Source organism: Maylandia zebra, linkage group LG2 (assembly GCF_041146795.1).
Source record: "Maylandia zebra isolate NMK-2024a linkage group LG2, Mzebra_GT3a, whole genome shotgun sequence".
NCBI classification, from domain to species: domain Eukaryota; kingdom Metazoa; phylum Chordata; class Actinopteri; order Cichliformes; family Cichlidae; genus Maylandia; species Maylandia zebra.
Window position 1 is genome coordinate 18,919,510 of NC_135168.1, and position 19,196 is coordinate 18,938,705.

A 19,196-nucleotide genomic window follows, 5' to 3' on the forward strand; every position below is an offset into this window, starting at 1 on the left:
TTATGGTCTGATAGGCTATGGGCCAACATAACTTAATCATGTAAGTTAATCATAACTTAATCATGTAAGTTATGAACATACATACATATATATATATATATATATATATAATTTTTATTTCACATAGAGAATTAGTGATATTTCCAGGCTAAAAATTGATTACCTCAAATACTGGATCAAGCCCTGAAACCAGTAAGTACTTTAATGGTTCACTCATCATGAAGTCAGCAGGTTTTTGGTTGTGAGCTTTAAACATAAAATGTGTAGCAATATACCCAAAGTTTTAGTTGTATGTTTGATATTTGCAAACAAATGTTTGCTATTCAGCATCATCGGACTGAGTGCAGGAGCTTGGTGGTCGTGCCATTAAAGCTATGAGACTGTGGTGTAGTTTGTGTAAAGCCTGTTGAACAATGAGTCAAAACTTAAATCACACATCTTGTCCGCTGTTTGTCAAACGAACCCCTGTCATGCTAACAAAAAATGTTGTCCCAGCACCGCCGATGAAATATAATGATGCTTCCTGTATCATTAATGGTTTAGTGTTGTTAAGATTTTTTTATGCATGTTGAAAGTTTGCTGTAGTCCTGAATAAACGTGTAGCTCCTCATGTTGATTGCAGTGTAATGTTTGTGGTGTGACAGAATGCATACTTTAAATGTCTTGGCTCACCGTGTGTAAACTGCGTTTGCAATAAGCATGTATCATATGGTTCACATATGATAAAGCGTCTGAGTCACCGTGTTTAATCTGAGCCACATGCAAATTGATGAATGAAGCGATCTGCTCATCAGAGTCAAGCAGTACCAGTGGGGGGATAATCAGTATTGCTTCATTTTGGTTGAAAGAACATTTGTTGCTTCCTCTGCACGCCAGCTGCTGGTTGTCCTGCAACGTTTCATTGGCAAAACAACAAAAGAGAACATTTGCAGGTGCTTGTGCTCTTGTTAGTGGTGTTGATTACAAGGTTTGAACAATGGACAATTACTGAAAAATGTGACCAGACAGAGTCGAGGCACATGTGATGTGCATGTGTGACACCAAAAGCGGGACAGGAGCACATTGTATTTTAATTCGGTCATATATCACGATGAACAATAGTGGAAACAAAACAATGCGTGTGTGGTTTCACGGGTGTGTTTTTCCAAGGGTGTTTGGTTTTTCAAAACAATGACTGGAAGGTAAGCTAACCACAAACACATAAAACATTGCATCTCCTGGCTTGCAGAAAGTGAGAAAAGAAAGCAAAGACATCCAGGCTTCTGTCCTCATGGAGGTTTTTGGTATCCATCGATAGGGCTCCCTGCCTGAGGGCAGAAAAATAAAATGTAAGTGAAGATGACCAAAGACAATAAACATAAGAGTGCACAAGAAGGGAATTGAGAGTGAGAAAAAACCTCAAAGAAAGTAAGTACAGGTCAAAGGATGGCTGGAAATGAATGCTACAAGTGAGATTGAGGGATATTTCTATTTTAACCAGCTGTATTTTCCTGTTAATGTGACTGTCATAACTCTGTGTATTCTCCACACCGATTGTAAAAAGCAAATCTACTTGCAAGCAGCATATATTATAGCAAAAAGTGCAAGCTCTCTGCAGCTTTCCAAAACACGCAATTGTACATATAACAGGTTAGTCTGCTTTGTAATTTAATTCAAAACTCAAAATGGCACTCAGCACTTGTTCCTATGGTGTCCTAGGGGATCTCCTCCCAGATCTAGACAGGGCATCACTGAGCTCCTGAAAGTCTGAGGTGCAATCTGGTGCGTCAGATGGACAAGCATAATGTCCCAGAGGCATTCTATTAGATTTAGGTCAGATGTGCGTGGGGGTCAGTGTTATCAATTCCTTCATCTTCCAGGATCTGCTTGTAAAGTTTTGCCTCATGAGGTCGGGCTTTGTCATACATCGGGAGGAAGCCCAGGGCCCACTGCACCAGTGTATGGTCTGATAGTGGGGCCAAGGATTTCACCCCGATATTTAATGGCAGTCAGGATGCCACTTGCTGAGTCTGTAGAGGTCAGTGCATCCCTCCGTGGTCCCTCCCTGAACGATGATACAGGCAGCATAACGTTCTCCACAGCTTCTCCAGGTCCTTTCAAATCTGTCACATGTCTTCAAGGTGAAGCTGCCCTCATTTGTGAAAAGCACAGGGCACTAGTGGTGGACCTGCCAATTATGGTATTCTGTGGCAAATGCCAATCAGACTACATGGTATCAGGTATATTCTGTGATCTTGAGACTGTGCTGGGAGACACAGCAAACCTTGCAATGGCATGTATTGACGTATTGATACTGAGCAATCGGAAAAAATGGTCGGTGGCTTCCACCTGTAAAACCATTCCTGTTTTGGGGTTGTCTCATTGTTCCACATCTAGTGGACCTGTTGTAAATTTAATTAACACAAAAGAACCAGAATTTATTTAACAATCCTCTCTGTTATTCAACTGAACAGATCAATATCCCAGAATTTTAACTGAGTTGATGCCATACTCTGATTTAAAAGGGTTTCTTTTTTTAAAGGCAGAGTATCTTCTCCTATATTTCCAAAACTACCCAGAGAACCAGAGTTAGACTTATTGGTCTCTCAATAAGTTACTTAATCTAAACACTAGAAGAAGATTCACACTGATATTTAGCCAAGAATTTGAGACTTTTTTATTCACCTGTACTTCAGCAGCACCACTCTGTCTGAAATAGCACATCTCTCTATCTCTGCAGATGTCAGCCCAATGAACAGTAAGCGTCCTCCTTTTCTCTTTCTGTCATCTAACAATACTTATGTCTACACAATGTGAATCTCCCATTTGTATAAATCATGTCAGAGCTGGTAATGTGTTTTTTCATGGCTGTTTCCTCTATGACTCCGGTGCTCCCTGCTCCTCCAGCTAAATTTCTTCCCTCTCTCAGCTCAGCAAGGACTGCAAAAAAACCCCACTCTGCATCATCTGCACTCAATCAGAATAATTATCCCAAGAAATGCACTGCAGAGTCTGTGAGAGGTGAGGGGAATGAAGCACAGAGGCTATTGGCAATCACCTCCCTCCAGTCATTATTAGTCATCTCTTTGCTGCTTTGGAAAAGGACTCGAATGGCTTGGGAGGAAGCCATGTGCAGCCGACAGACAGACAGACAGTGAAAAGGTCTGATGTGAATCCGGAGCCCAAAAAATATCAGCCACCTCTGAAGTCTCTGGCAGCCTGGCAGCTCATCTGGGGGACTGGCAGCCATCCGCACACGATTATTAGCCTTATGTTCTGTCTGTCAGGCTTCCTCTTATCCCCATTTTTTAAAACACTGAACTTGTCATTCTGAAGATGTGAGGGCTTTGAAAAATCCCCAAAGTGGCCAGGCAGACACCTTCCACTATAAAAATCCTGCAGGAGGATGAAGTGTTTGAGGTCCTGTCAGGATTTGTGAGCTCTTCCTGAAGGACTTCTTTGTGAGACATCGTGGGGTTCCTATTTGATTGCAAAATGGCTTTGAAACCTCAAGTTCCTCAAAGCCCTCTAACTTTTTAAAGCATGCTGCAGACAGAAAAACAAAACACTGATTAGACTCTGGCACCCATGAAGTATCAGTTATATGAATGCTCTGGCTGTTCTGCAAGTCCACAGGGGACTGGCAGCCATCCTCGCATGACTATCGCTGTTTTGAATGTCTGTTTTGCTCTTGAGTTGTGCATTCTTCTTTTATCCAAAGATTTTAAAACATTACACTGGTCACTCTTACAGAATCCTTTCAAACAATCCCAAGGCTGCTACTATCTGCACACTGCTCTTCAAATGAATACACTCAGGAGAAATATGGTTAGTTTAGCTTAGCATAAAGACTGGAAAAACTAAACTGGAAAAACATAACGTTCTGGTTTTATGGGCATTAAGCAGAGGACTTTTCTTGGCTTGGAGCAGTGACTCACTGGTGAATCTGCTGAGTGATGGAAAACATCCCAGTAATGACATATTTGTTGTTTTCACACTGTTTATTTTATAGATTAAACAACCAATATAAAACACAATACTAAGTAAGCTGAAAAGCCAGTGGTAGATTATGCTACCTGCGCACAAAACTAGACTGTTTCCTTGTATTTCGGTTCTGAATGCTAAGCTAAGCTAACTAGTTGCTCACTCCAGCTTCATATTCAATAGAAAGAGGCTTCAATGCTTTCAACTAACCCTTGAAAATAAACCCATTAAGCTTATCTCTCAAAATGTTAAACTTTAACAAACACAACACGTCAGACATATGAATCCTCCTGAACAAGTTTCCTCTTTCAATTCAGCTTTTCAGCGATTTGCATCAAAGACATTTCAGAAAATTCAGCAAATGTGATGCCCCTATCAATGCCATCACAGCAACAACAACAGAAAACTGTGTGTACTCAGTTCTGAGTGTAGCATACTATGGATGTGTATAAATAAAATAATAAAAGCCCCAGTTATACAAAGAATTAAAAACTACTAACACAATCTAAACTGGTACTTTGATTAAATCCAATATGCAATGAACATGTCATAAACTAAGCTGCAACTTTCAGTGCATAAAAATTAGGTAGTGGGAAAGAAGAACTCCCTTCCAACAACTGGTTTGGTGATTGCATTGCATTTTTTCACATTTTGTGACCAGTTTTCAAGCAGATGTGGCAAATAACTGATCGCCCAGAGGTTGAAATGCATCATCTTCAGACTCTAGGTGACTATTGTCGATAGCAAGGCGACTGCATGGGTTGCCTGGTGGGAGGCAATTGCAGTCTGTCTCAAACTGACTACAATCACTCTGAGACAGACTGGTGAAGGTTTGAGTGAGTTTGTGTCAATGAATGCAACTTGTCTGCAATATTCAACCAAACTGGTTACCAACTGGTAACCAGTTTGTGGTTATATTCCTGTATAAATACAAGGGTACCAAGCACCTGTGCCGTGTTGAAGTTAAATTGCCGCTCTGCATCAACTATGTCACTATTTGTGGAGGAATTTCTGTTTCAAAATCTATGAGGTCTTACTGGACTCCGGTGTGTTAAGACAGTGATAAAACACCAGTGAGACAGTCTGCTGCCAACTATTTACATTCAAAGTCGGTTTGACGATAACAACTGATTGCAAGTGGTTGCACACCTGGTTCCCATCTTAAGAGCAAGTTACAAGGAGATAGCTTAGATGGTTCAACAACATCATTTAAACAAAAACAACATGGCAGTGACCAAAAACACTAAAGCTGATGGTTCAAAATGGAAAAATCCAGAAGTCAGTGGGTGAGGTCACTGTGCCTACACCATCTTTTAGATACCGCCTATAATCATAACTAATTTATTTCTATCTGTTTTCATCTGTTACATTGGTTATGCTACCCCAACTTTTTCAGATGTGTTTCACTATTGGATTCTCCAAAGACCTAAAAAGTCAACGACTGTCATCAGTTATTATTGGAAGCAGTCCTGCAGGGTGACTTTCTAAAACTTTGAATGGTTCCACTTTATGTGCTGAGTGGATATTTGTAAATCCAGTTTTTACCCAGATTGTTATTTTTTCAATGTTCTGTTTTTTGGCTTATTTAGTCCTCCTATATGCATGCAGTCTGCTGTACAGACTCGTGTGTCCATGTTTAAAAACACTGATGATACTTCAGTGCACATGAATGTTCAGAGTCTTTTGGAAAACTCTCTGGCACTGCAATGAGCCCACAGCGGACTGGCAGCTGTGACCAGATGAATATGGTTTGGATTTCTAATATTTCAACACGAGTCTGCTCTTGTTTTTGATCCAAATATTTCGAAACACTGAAAAGATGGCTGTAGAGATAGAGGTGACATTGGAGGGGGGAAAAGGGGGGGAACTACAGACTGGTTCGTGAATTCTAAGGCCAAAGGAAACAGCCGATGTTTCAGGTGTCCCAAAGAAAGCACAGCACGAGCCGATTGTTCAAACAGCCTACTTTTACGTTTAGCAGCCAACAAGAACTCCATCTATATGATTAAATTGGACCTTTTTCTGTAGTTCCATACAGAAGTGTTAAAGCAGAGATTGTTGACCTAGGAGGCAGTACATCTGACTGCCCCCACAAGGGTCCCAATACAAGGATTCAATGAAGGATGGTGCTTTGGGTTGAAATACGCTGAGTTACAGTGTATTATTAGATTAGAAAGGTCAGTAAAAGTGACAATACAAGCACACATTTACATGCACATATTATGCCAACTGTCACAGTTTCTTCATGAAGAGGACACTAGAACTGTATGTATGTAAACTTGGTTATTTGGGGAACGCGCAGCAGTTACTCACTGAATACTTGAAGACTACTCAACCATAAAAAGTAAAAAAGAAAAAAACAATTATTAGACTGTGAGTCTCCTGGATATTTGACAATTCCTTCAGGGACTGGCAGTCACATCCAGATGAATGTTAGCTCTCTTTTTTCATGTCTTCTATTTCAGTCCTGAGATCACCACCAGATTTCTTAAAATAAAGGTTCATCTGAGGGCTGCAGTGACACGCGAAGAGAGCCAGCAAGCATTCGAAACTTCGAGCTGCCACGAAACTTCAGTTTCTCATAACATTATTACAGAAAATAATCACCGCCGTGCTCCACACATGAGAAGTAACAGAGCCACACAGGTACCTTAAAGTGTGCCCTTTAGACGATCCACAGCAGAGATGTTAGACACGTTTATCCAAAGCACACTTGTAATTTCTGGAAGAACTGACAGCACGGCAGCTCCTCTGGGGACTGGCAACCATACTCGAATGAATATTGGCACTGTAATGAAGGTCTAATGTTTCACGTCCAAGGTTTCCACGTGTCATCAGAGATTTCACGAGACCGAACAGGCGTGGAGACATTTTGAGTAACCTTTAAGCTGCCGTGAGAAGATTTCTTCTGCAGCAAATTTCGATAAGAAAACCATTCAGGAAGAAAAAATTAAAGTGATACCTGGTCGAGGAGCTCTTCGCACAGCATGTTTGACTTCTCCACCTGAGACTCCAGGTTGGTCACTGTGTCTGCCTCCCATGATATTATACTGCTTTAAGAGACAGGAAGTTTAAATGTGTTATAAGGTGAGTAAAAGTTGAAAAAGACACTCAGATAATAATGAACTAGTTCCTCATTAAATCTGTTCATCTATCACTACCTGTCACAGCCCTCGGCGTCCTGAAGGGGGCAGACAAGTCTCCGTGTTGGACTGCCGTCGTGTGAACGCTTTAGTTTCTCAGCTTTCTTTTCCAACCTGCTGACCTGTCGCAGCAGAGCTTCTCTCTCCTCCATGAGGCAGTCTTTGAACCTGTAGAATATGATAACTCAGCAACTCTTCGAGCACAGCGTACATAATCTCACGAGTTTCTAAATATTTGCTAATTAATCTATAAAGGAAGCAGCAGCAGCATGTAGCCTGGCTGGAGGAGGGGGTTATAAATTGTAGGGTTGATTTCCAGACCTTCCTATCCACATGTAAAAATGTCCTAAAGCAAGATGTTGAACCCCCGTGTGCTTTCTAAATTTTAGCTGCTTTGGATACGAGTTTGCCAATGTGTCTAATGCAATGTGCATAAGCAGGGCCCAGAATATGAATTATGTGCACTACCTGTACTGATTGCATTAGAAATTTCTGGAGCGGGGCTTGTAATATATCAATGTATCAATTTGAAGTGAAAAGATAGGGGGGAAAAATGCACATTTACGCTCTCAGTCAAAATTCCTCTGATGTAAACACCAGACCAACAGAACAATACAATTTAGTTTCTTACCCTGTCCTTGACAGACTGTCATACGATCCAACTTATCCTAAACATGAAATCTGTATTAATCTTTTGGAAAGTTTAATGTGAGGAATTCTGGGGCCTAAGGCTGGGACACTAACAGGAAACATTTGGGTCACAGAGGGGAGATGTTTGAAAGCACTTAACTTTCTTCAAGAATCATCAATTTCTATTTTTTTGTATAAAGTTGATCTAGTGACTCACGAAAACAGATTTTAAGTGATTCCTTAAGGCTGCAATGTTTCTTGTTTCAGTTATAAAGGCGAAACATGGGAGATGCTTTAAAAATATCATCCAGTGTGTTAGAAGGGCCTCGGGGATTCTAGCAGAGCTTTCTGACTGATGAACAAACATTGCTGGTTAGTTTTAAAGAAACTTATGGTTACTTCTGTGACCTAAATGCATGATGATGAGTGGTATCCTACCCACATACACTATAGTACTTAGTTAATTTCTAGCAAACTCAGCTGTCAGACCTCTATCTCAACTTATTGGTCTTTCTTTAATTACAAGAGACATATAAAAGTATTAAAAAGAGGTTTTTGTGACATTTTTGGAAGCTACAACACTCTTTCCAGATCTCTTGTCCGTAACATTTTAGCACCTTTAAGCATGTTGTTTCAGTTTTACGACCTGTAGCAGCTTATGTGCTGTGGTGCACCCTCACTGCTGTTTCCAGCTGGTGCAGACAGCTGTTTTCAGCTGTGACAAACCAACCTGCATGGCAGCACAAAGATGCAGTCAGAGGCTTGTTGGGAATTGAATTTTGAAGTTTTTTTCCCCAGAGAAGATGGTGAAGACGGAGTTAAAGTAAATAAGATGGGTAGAAAGCAGACTACAAAGTCAATTAGGTCCCTCTGTGTCTGCTTATTGTGAGTATGTGTAGCTCATACTAACACAGTGCTACCAGTAACATCATAACAAGGCCAAATCATACCATGGGAATTTTAGGTAGCTTTGTAGTTCTGCCACAAAGAAACAGACAGATCAAAGATGTTAATGCTTAAAAAATAGTTTAAAAACTTTTTAAATTCATCCAAATCTCTCAAAAACAGCTATGATGTTACATCTATTGATGTCTTTGTATTGTGTTGCAGTGATATCAAGAAATCAGGATGGACTGTGCTCTCTTGTAATACCACTTTGATCCACATGATGGTGCACTGAGTGTCTAATCCAGGGGTGTCAAACTCAAATACACAGTGGGCCAAAATTCAAAACTGGAACAAATTCGCGGGCTAACATTAATATTTATTGAAATATATTTATTCCTCCAGATATAAGAATGAATCTTTTCTTATGGACTCAAACATGTTTTGCTGAAAAACTGAATATGGAACAAGCAAAGCTTAATACTAAACAATATATATATTAGCTGTATAATACCAGTAGGCCGCTCTAATAGTAATTTGGTATGGCTTCGCGGGCCAAATGTCATTAGGCTGCGGGCCAAATGTGGCCCGCGGGCCAGAGTTTGACACCTATGGTCTAATCTGATTTAAGTCCAAAAACACCCATTACAGCAGTATTCACGCAACATTTTAAAGAATTCTTGTTACTATCACACTTTTGTTGTGTTTTAGGTGGACAACTACACTAGAACCTTCTGGTAAAACACTGCCATCTTGTGGTGAAATGTTTAATGACATTTGCAGAAGGTAATTGCAAAAAGTACCTTTAATCACTGTTTAGAATAAATCAAGTATTTCTATACAAATAAAAAATAATTGTGTTTGAGTAAATGACAGTCAGTTAAACAACTGGAATAGTTTGCTTGTTTATTTTAATCACATTTGACATGCATTAACTCTGGTAGATGCTTTGTATATTATAAGAAATCAGAACTTTACTCACTTCCAGCTAGATAAAAACGCAAGTAGATAAGTCTCCTTTCCAATAATCATTTACAAATGTATTTTCTATGCAGAACCACATTATTTATATTAAGAAGGGGTTTTCAGGGTTTCGTTTACATCAACTTTGAGCATGTGTGCAGACAATAAAGACTTTAAAATCTGATCCTGTTATGTTTTTTGGTACACACAGCTGAGATATATTTAAAAACAAAGCAAAACAAAAAAAGAACCCTACTCACCTCTTCACACAAGACATCCAGTAACGCTGTTGCTGACAAAGCCACTCGAACTGCTCTGCCGTCTCCTGAAGTTTCCTCAGGCTTCCCTCATTTTCCTGCTGCAGTTCCCTCACCTCAAAAAAAAAAAATACAAATAAATAAATATATTTCTCCCAAAACCAGGATGTGACCAAGACAACAAAATTAGAAAATTATGATGTGGGCGTGTAAATATAAATCAGGAAAAGACGACATGTCATGTGGAAAGATGAGCGGGTCCAGTGGAGTCAGACTTAATCTTCTGCTCCCAGGCCTTTCACAATAATTTACAGGCCTTATCCCCTGCAAATAATTGTTCTCATGAAGTTTCTCACTGACTCTGCAGTCTGTTGTTCTCTTCTCTTGGCCTTGTGGAGATGTCTCAAAGGAAAGATAATTGTAGACCTGGATTGTTTGCTGTTTGATGGACTGGATGAAGCAGACGCCAATGCGGGAGTGAGTCTTTGAAGCCGAGTGTAAATAAATGAGGAATGTTCCGCTAATGCCTGGACCCAACACACCGACACACACCAATGCAGACCTAATGCCAGCAACATCTGAATTAGTGCTCTCACTTGGGTGGTTGTAGTTTTTAAAATTTGGACACAGTACATAAATTTGAACCGTGAGGTTTTCGGAATCCAGCGGCAGATCATTATTCACAGCTGGCACTCTGCCACACTGACCTGAACTAACCTGAGACCGCACAAACAGTGTTAATCCATTACTTCTGATTGGAGGAGCCGGCTACAGAGAAATAATCCCCGTTCACGGCAAATTCATTAAAGCTCTGTCACTCATCAACAGTTTTATTTGTGTTTCAACCCCAAAAAAAGGCCAAAGCAGTGTTTAAATAAGTGTCTGATCCTGACATCTGCTGGACAAAATCAGCACTGCAATCACTAAACTGATGATTTTATTGAACCTCCTCATTAGCCAAAGTCTTGCATTTTACACTTTTTTTCTTTTCCAGCAGCATTTGCCTTGATGAAGGGATGTCTCCCCCGGTGCTTCTGCTGAGATTTCTCCCATCATGTACAGCTAATAGGTTGTTTTAGAGGGTGGTTCTTTTCAGGGTCCAAGAATAGAGGATTTTGATGTTATATGTGATAGTCCTGAGCCCTCCTTGTTTTGCCTGCATGCTGCACCTTTCAGGTACAAATGCTTGACTGCTCTTACCTCAATAAGGAAATTACTTTACTTGCTCGATGTGCAGTTTATAGTCAATTTTGCTTATGAATTTTCCTAATTGAATGAAGTGACCCATGAGTATCTGCGTAGCAGCCATAATAAGAGCTGGTCAGAGTATATACATACTAAGGAATGTTGCTCTGATGCTTCCTTTATTACCTGCTTTACCACAAGACACACTGGCTCATCCTTTATGAAAGGAAATGCAGTAAGGCTATCTCATAAGTCGAAGTGACACACTATCTGAAGATCATTAAAAACAAACAATCAACATAACTGACAAAACCCATGAGCCTCTCAACGTTCTTTTTTTATTGTCTTGCAGTTTCTTGTTTAAGCCAGAAATGTTTGACTTTGTTAAATAAATGTTAACGTAATTAAAATTCTTGCCGCGTGGGTCCAGCATCTTTATAACATCAGAGTGAGCTTATTCACGATTTGAACCTGTGGCTTTGCGCATACCAAGCAAGATCACACTCAACAATGTCCAAACACATGGACAGTTTCACACAGGAAACTTCTTGCCTCCTTTATTATTTTATTTAAATTCAATCAGTTTAATAAAGCACTGTGTACTTTTTGTTATGATGCTATGGACAGTTTGCTTTTACCGACAGCAGTATTTACTTTATTGCTTCAGAGGCCTGATATGAGTTTGTTTCTTCAGCAGTGTTTATCTAACAGTTCTCAGATCACAGCAGAGAATCATTTTAAAATACTTTTGCTTTTTCCATAAATCCTAATCATCAGTAAGGACGCGTATCAGATCTCCAGACGCAGTGCAAACACTGCAGCTCTCTCCGCTTGGCTCATCCTGAACTACTCATCAAAAACATGGTGAAGCTGCTCAAATGTGGAACAAATTACCAAAGGAGCTCAGGCTGGTGCCGACTACTTTTAAAATAGTTTTACATTCAAAATATAGACCTGCACATTTACCAGCGATTTCAATAAAACGTACTGTATCCAGATTTCTTACAGCAGATTCCCCTCCTGACGCAAACCCCAAAGAGATTTGGCAAATGTGTAAACTGCTACACAATAAAGAGAACTAAAAGTATGGAAGGTTTTGGAAAGTATGAGTAGCTTGTTGAGTGTTACTAACGTCATGAGTGTGCAGCTTCCCCTCACTGCCCCCTCACCTGTGATATCTACTTTCAAAGAATGAAGATGACCACCCTGAAAAAGTCGATGGTTCAAAACAGGACCTCGCAACACAGTGGCTGTGTCCATCCTTTGTATACAGGCTCTGCATGACTTTTCAGAGACACTTTTTAAGTCTTTGCACCACAAATATTACACCTTCAGCCTTTTGTTTCGAATTTATATGCAGTAAACTCTGAGCTTTGACCCACGTCACTCCTAAACTCTTCCTTCTCACCTCCTTCTGATAAGTTCTGCGGAGATCCGTCAGCTCTTCTTTCAGCATCCTGTTAGTTTCTTCTAGCCTTTCCAGCTCCACTGTCTTACTGTTGATGACAATTAGAAAAATGTCTTATTTACCTGTGTCAGCACATTAAACTCTGCTTGTAGCCAGTTTAATTTTAGTATCTTTATTTGATCTTTCATCAATGTAAAGTTTACTGTAAGATAAACACTCATACTTAAAATTTACATTACTAAAGTAACTAAAATACTCACTCTTATCGTAGTGTGCTTAGATGTATTTTGTTTTTTCACACTCCATTTATTCATTTCTTTGTAGCCATCAGATAAGGAAACATGTTGGTCTTGATAAAAGTTTTAGGGTAAATATTTTGCTCTCTGCGAACGCCCAAATTTCTTTCATCTGCATTTCTGGAGTCATAATGTGATAACAAACTCTGACACTAAGCCGACACTCTGCAGGGATTTAACGTCAGCAGACTGAAGCTCGCCGCTGCTCGGAGGACTTTTCAGCTGATTTAAAGTCGCGGGTCCAGACTCGATGTTTTTGTTCAGCCTTGAAACAACAGTCTGAGACAATTTTCTTCTCTGTGCCGGGCAGCCCGTGACAGCTTTACTTGGCTTCAGTTTCCACAAGATGGTAATCAAAAGTCAACCGTTTTAATGTTTTTTCTTTTTCTGTCTGCAGCCTTATCTGGGTTAATGTTCATTGTGTATGTTTTAATGTCGATAAGGTTTTAATCAAGTCATTAACAATTCAGCAATACAGAGGACAGGCGGCTATTTTAGTTTCTCCAGAGCTATGCAATTTTTAAAAAATGGAAACTGTACACAGAAAGGTCCCAGACGGGGTTTAAAACTCTTCTTGCTGTGAGGTGACAGTGCTAACCACTGTACCACTGTGCCACCCACAGTAATTAGTGGATTAGTCCACTTTTTTTGTGTAGAATACGAAGTAAGAACACAGCATTATAATGACGGCTTTAAAGCCCAGAGTAGAGGTCCTGAGCCTCTTACATCTAAAGTCAAATGTTAGTATGTTAAAAATGGCAAAAATGACTCCAGACAACCACAAAAAGAAAATAAAGTTAAAAAGTAATCCAAGATTTCTATTAAAAATAACAACAAAGAGTTTTGAAACAATTACAAAGAGCAACAAAATGACCACAAAGAGACACAAAACGTATAAATTGTTTCAGAACTAGCTGGTGTCAGTTACAGAGAGATGCAAAACTACCACAGGAGATGCAAAATGGCCACAAAGAGATTTAAAAGTTAATACAAAGATACCTTAATATAATATAAAAATGGCACAAAGAAAATGTAACAACGTGAAAAAGACGCAAAACTACTGTCTTCATCAAACATAAGGAGGTGCTTTCATGTCTCCGAACCCCTCCACTGTCTAAATGTGCGTCTGTTTTGGAGCATGTCAGAGTATTAACTTAAAGTTAAAAAAATGTATTCCTATATTACATGAACTCATTGTGTGTTTTGCGGCTTACCTCTGCAAGTTTTTCTAAGTAAACGTAAACCAAATTGTGCTGTGTAAAGTAAAGAAAGAAAACATGATTCCGTGTTTTGTCATACTGGAGAGACTGAAGATTTACCTGCGCAGCTCTGCGTGGAGGCTCTCAGTGAGTGTAGCTCTGTGCTGGGCCTCAGCGTACAGCTCTGTCTGGAGATTTTCTGCCACCTCAGTTCTGTGTTGGGCCTCAGCCTGCAGCTCCTCCACCAGGCTCTCCAGCTTCACCTCAGAGCTCTGCAGGCAAAGCAGCTCTGCGCCGACCTGCCGCAGTAGCTCTGCATCCCGGGAGCTCGCCTCCACTAGCAGGACCACGCGCTGCCGAAGCAAGTTCACCAGGTCCTGCGGGGAAGATACGGACATACTGAGAATACTGCAGATGTGCTCACGTGAACACTTCAGCACTTCCTATCCTTTTCAAATCTCACTGGAGACATGCTATGCTCCAATACAGTCTGCATAAGTGATATCAGACACACCTTTAGGTCAAAGAGTATGGAACAAGCCTAAACCTGATACTGTCTTTGAGGGGAAAGTGAAGGAGTCAAGCTCTCCAAAACTGTAATAAATACCACTGATGTCTCTAAGAGGCCTGATAATTTGTTACTGTGCAACCTTAAAGTAGGACACAGGATAAATGCTGAGCTGTGCCCTGCTGAAAAATGACTTGTGTCTCTAAAAGCATGAAAAATAATCCTTCTGACCACTTTGATAAGCTGCTGAAACAACTTTAACCTAATTTTAGAAGTTCCAGGGAAATTAATATGACAAGAAAGCTGTTTTGATGCTCATTAGATTTCTTTAGTTCAGTGAAATGTCTCTGTGGTTCAAAACTCTTACTTCTTGTAGCTCATACTTATGCAGTTTGTAAGTAACCAATGCCAAAACATCAGCATTTTCCATGTGCAAACACATTTACTGTAAACTTAATTCCACTGTAACTAACAGACAGCAAAGATGAGCTGATTTGTTGATGTCAGAGGTACAGATTATGTGGATAAATGGAAAGTTTCCTATTCATTTCATAAGCTGTATTTATCCACTACTTCTTAAGAATATTTAAACTAGTTTAAGTCTAGTTTAAATGATTTAAACTAGACTTAAACTAGAAGCAATATATTTAAAAGAGAGAGATTTCTGTACAGAAACCAACCAATAAGAAAATCTATAGATATACACAGATGTCACTCAGCAGCAACACTCAGTGGCAGTTTAAATTTCAACCAAGTAACAAATACAATCCAACAAATACTTACATCCTGCAAAATGTAATTTATTTCCACTTCTACTGTAAAATGAGTAGCGTATGAATGAGCAAGAACTATTGGGAAGTGGCAGTGATTACAGATTCAACTAAAAGCGAATACCTCAGAGCTTTGTGCAAGTAAGATGTGAAGGTAAAACTTTACGGTGTATTTATTAGTAAATTATTAGCAACTTACTCTATTTGATCTATGTTGAATATATAAATGTAACATTTATAGCAGACAGCCTTGTTCTGTCTACATGTAAAAGATAAGTCATAATCGGTCCACCTGCTGCTGCTGGATCCTGCTGATGAGTTGGGTCTGGTTCATCCTGAGGTCCATATTGAGCTGGTCTTGCTTGAGGAGTTGGGCGGTCACAGCTTCCAGATCATTCTGCAGCCTTCTCTCCCTCTCTCGGGACACCAGAAACTCTCTGTCCAACACCGCTGAGGCCACAAAACCAAGAAGAGTTAGTTAAACTGAGCACATTAGATGTAACTGTGTGGCTGACTTTACTTAAATACTTAATGTTAAACAGTCAATTTTGTACTGCAGACATTTATCACTCCAAAGACATTAATCACTGATGGTTTCATTTCATTAACTGATTAGTGCGGGAAAAAAATAAAAAACAAAAAAGTAAGTTAACTAAAAAATAAATCATATTTTAAAAATAAAATATGAACAGTGTATCAGAACTTCTCTGTAGTTTGTATAACAGTTGCCAGTATGTCTATTATAATACTTAATGCACTTAATGTAATAAATAAATTCTGCTTAAAAACTGATACATCAGTTTTACCAAGCAGAAAATCTACTGCATAGACTACTTTTGATACTTAAAAATACCGATTCCGTCAGTTATACTTAATTAGCTCAGTTATTTAAAAGTTCTATATTTAAACCATTAAGTAAGTAAACTCTGAATTGTTGTAGTTTTATTGATGTAGCTGCTCAATAATTGTTTTTGCTGCAACAAATTATTTTTTATTCAGGATTAACATTTTCTTAAAGAATAAATGAATATAAATAAATAAAATTTAAAAACAAAGTTAAGATGTGAACTTTAACCACTGATTGTTTTAGTTTTGCTTGTACTTATTTTTGTGTGTGATATGTTTAATTAAGGAGTAAAAAGTTGTAATGTAGCACAATTTTGTAGAGTATAATACTTACATTCTGATTTTTTTCTATAGTATATTTTTCTATAATACAGTACTTGAGTAAATATACTTAGTTACATTGTTAAGTTTTTATGTCAGTACAGCTCTAAATCCTTATGATACCAAAACAATAAACACACAACCAGAAAGGCTCTCAAGTACTAACATCAGTACTAATGTAGGATTTAGCCTGTTACAATATTTTTTAATTTTATAACATGGAATAAAATTTTAATTAAACATGGAATTTAATTGAATTAAAAAAGTAGATAACACCACTGTCACCACTCGCTACTCTTACATCTTATTACAGAGGTAAATGTGCATTGTAACTCAGTATGGGCTTTAAGTAGATCAACACTGACCCAGATTGCAATAAAAACAGATAATACAAACTGTAATTATATTACATGTTAAAAAAAAACTACCAGAAATTTCTGTAAATAAACTTTGCTCTAGTCAGATACCCTGTAACTGTGACTGCATTGACTTGGAAACTGTTGCACAATGACTATAAAGTTGATTCTGTTAAAGTGTAATCTGCTGCAGGAAACATGCACTTTGTTTTCTGTTTATTAAGAACACCGGGCTCAAACTAATGCAGCGACCCTGCAATAAAGCCTGTTTTCATTAAAGATCAGTGTTTTAGTTCGTCACATTTTACTTGACAGCGTAAAGATGAAAGTATTTCTTTTCACGCAAAACATGTGTGGTTCTTCTAACAAATCTGTGACCTTCGATTGAATTTGATGTTTATTTGGCAAGCGTGTTTTTCCATTCAGGAAATTTGACCCTGGGTCAAGTGGATTCCAATGCACACACACAATGCAACAGCACATAAAGAGATATTTACATATAAATAGATGAAACAGCAGGTCAGACTGTTCCTATACATGGAATGCAGAATGTATTAATATGCATTCAGCATATGCTCTTTATCATAGTGTAAAATAAAATTAATACATTTTATAAACTGAGCTAAATTAAGTTTAGAAATTAAGCTAAACTGAAGCTAATCAATTTATATTTTGAAACATGTTTGCCATGTTTCATGTAGTTTTTCTTTCTTTTTTTCCAAGACATTTTTCAAATTATTATTACTTTATTTTTCAGATTTATTAGTAAAGTCTAACTATGGACATTTGTGACGGGCATTTGTTTATTACCTTTACTATTTTTACAAACAAAGCAATCTTTAAAAACTCATGAATCTATAAGTAAGCAGCAGCACTTCCATTTTCAACAGTCACATAATTATACTAAGCAACTTTTTCTGTGCAGGACTTTGACTTGTAGCAAAGCATGATAATAAAGCCAGCAATACTTTGACTAAAGAAAAGGATGGGAGCACTTTCTGCAGTTCTGATGACATTTTAAATATTAATTTCCATCTTATTTAAACTGTTAGCTGTATAGACATTGTGTGGTGCTCATCTGATCTACTACTTGACTATAATCTGAACGCCTCAGTGGACTCAACATTATAACCTTCCTGAAGGGAGAAGAGGGTTTTTTTTCCCTTTGTAGTAAACTAGCAGTTTTCATGTAGATAAGAGATTAACAGTCAGCTGAACCCGTCTTGACCTTTGTGACTTACCTTTGTCATGAGCTAGGCGGGTGCACTTGGCCGTCAGATACTGGATCTGACTGAAGTCCTCGTCCCGGTGTGCTCGGAAAAACCGCCTCATGATCATCTGTCTCATCTGCTCCCTGAAAGACCTAAAACCGCCTTCCCATGATCCTCGGGGCAGGGCGGGTGTGTCCCACATGGTCTGAGAGGACATAGCGTGCACATTTCCCGCAATATTTAACCTTACCTGAAGGTCTTAAAGATGACTCCTACCTGGTGCACACCTACAAGGGGCAGGTTTCAGCATTAAAACAAGCTGCTGTTGTCACAACATGGAAGCGAGTGCTGCTGCGGTGTCTCTCTGTGGATTTTCTTGCCATCTGGCCTGCTACTTGAATAAAGAGGGAAAACTAAAGTTTGCATCATGCACAAAGTAAAAGGCTGATCTTATTTTATATGCAAATTGTGTTGTGAAGTTCTCCCCCGAGGCAGTGGCTGAGCTGAAGAGGTTGGGCATGTTGTATCTAGCAGACAGGAGTCTTTATGGCAGCAGCCTCAGGTTAGTGCTTTATTATATATGACTGCATAAGAGGTTTAATAAAGGAAAATCCCATGAATGTGCATTAAAATCTAGAACTTTATCAAATGTATTCTGTTAAAGTGTCTATGTGTTGGTTTAGGTTTGATATATTGCCATGGAGATGAGCTCACTATGTTTTCAGTATTTTGTTGCTAGCAAGTAAAAAAATCCAGAGGACTGTGCAGCCTTGGTGAAGGTGAGCGTGTTCAGGTCACTGACTGTTATTTACTTTACAAACAACATGGAAAAGCCTTCTCTGTAAGTGATACACAGCTTTTCCATTTATTTGAGGTCATGTACAGGAAGTCTTGAACTTTTTAGGACAAATTTACCTTCAGCGGTGTGAGGCCACGGCGCATTGGTGCTCATAAAGGAGACGCTTTGTCTTTATTTTCCTAAATCCTTTCTCCTGCTTTATATAATAGAGCTGGACACCTCGAGAGGGGACTGTGGTTCGCTCTCGAACCTGTGGTCCAGTTTTTCTGCCACCAGAGGGAGACACACTGCCTCTAAGAGCCACTCCCCTGTGTGTACAATCGAAGACATTTTTTGGATTAGGTTTACATTCATGGATATTTAAAATGAAGACAGCCGCAAAGCTTGTTACAAGCCCAGCAAAGGAACACGAAAATAATAAATAATAAAATATTGAAATTATTTTAAAAAACATAA

At 38.9% G+C, this 19,196-nt stretch overlaps 1 protein-coding gene across 2 annotated transcripts; it reads right to left on the minus strand.

The window, feature by feature from the left end:
• Positions 1–1,052: 1,052 nt before the first annotated feature.
• On the minus strand, positions 1,053–19,076 carry LOC101465444 (uncharacterized). 2 transcript variants are annotated; one of them, XM_076889811.1, is made up of 9 exons: positions 18,857–19,076; positions 17,972–18,332; positions 15,500–15,657; positions 14,050–14,306; positions 12,435–12,522; positions 9,845–9,957; positions 7,125–7,274; positions 6,926–7,013; positions 1,053–1,307 (listed from the first exon to the last, which is right to left on the minus strand). In XM_076889811.1, the coding sequence occupies exons 2-9, from the start codon at positions 18,156–18,158 to the stop codon at positions 1,269–1,271; spliced, it is 1,080 nt and encodes a 359-aa protein (XP_076745926.1). In that variant the 5' UTR covers positions 18,159–18,332; positions 18,857–19,076; the 3' UTR covers positions 1,053–1,268. The 2 variants fall into 2 exon arrangements, with proteins under 2 accessions (XP_076745926.1, XP_004571183.2); XM_004571126.6 differs by having other exon boundaries at positions 6,926–7,016; positions 18,857–19,073.
• Between the last annotated feature and the right edge of the window lie 120 nt (positions 19,077–19,196).

What these genes read in the sequence shown, in the direction of transcription:
- LOC101465444 (XM_004571126.6), bottom strand. Translation starts at nt 18,158, where the DNA reads ATGTCCTCTCAGACCATGTGGGACACACCCGCCCTGCCCCGAGGATCA. An exon ending in TGGATGTCTTGTGTGAAGAG is followed by an intron (nt 7,275 to 9,844) that starts GTGAGTAGGGTT and finishes CATATTCTACAG; the next exon opens with GTTCAAAGACTGCCTCATGG. An exon ending in GACGCCGAGGGCTGTGACAG is followed by an intron (nt 7,017 to 7,124) that starts GTAGTGATAGAT and finishes TGTCTCTTAAAG; the next exon opens with CAGTATAATATCATGGGAGG.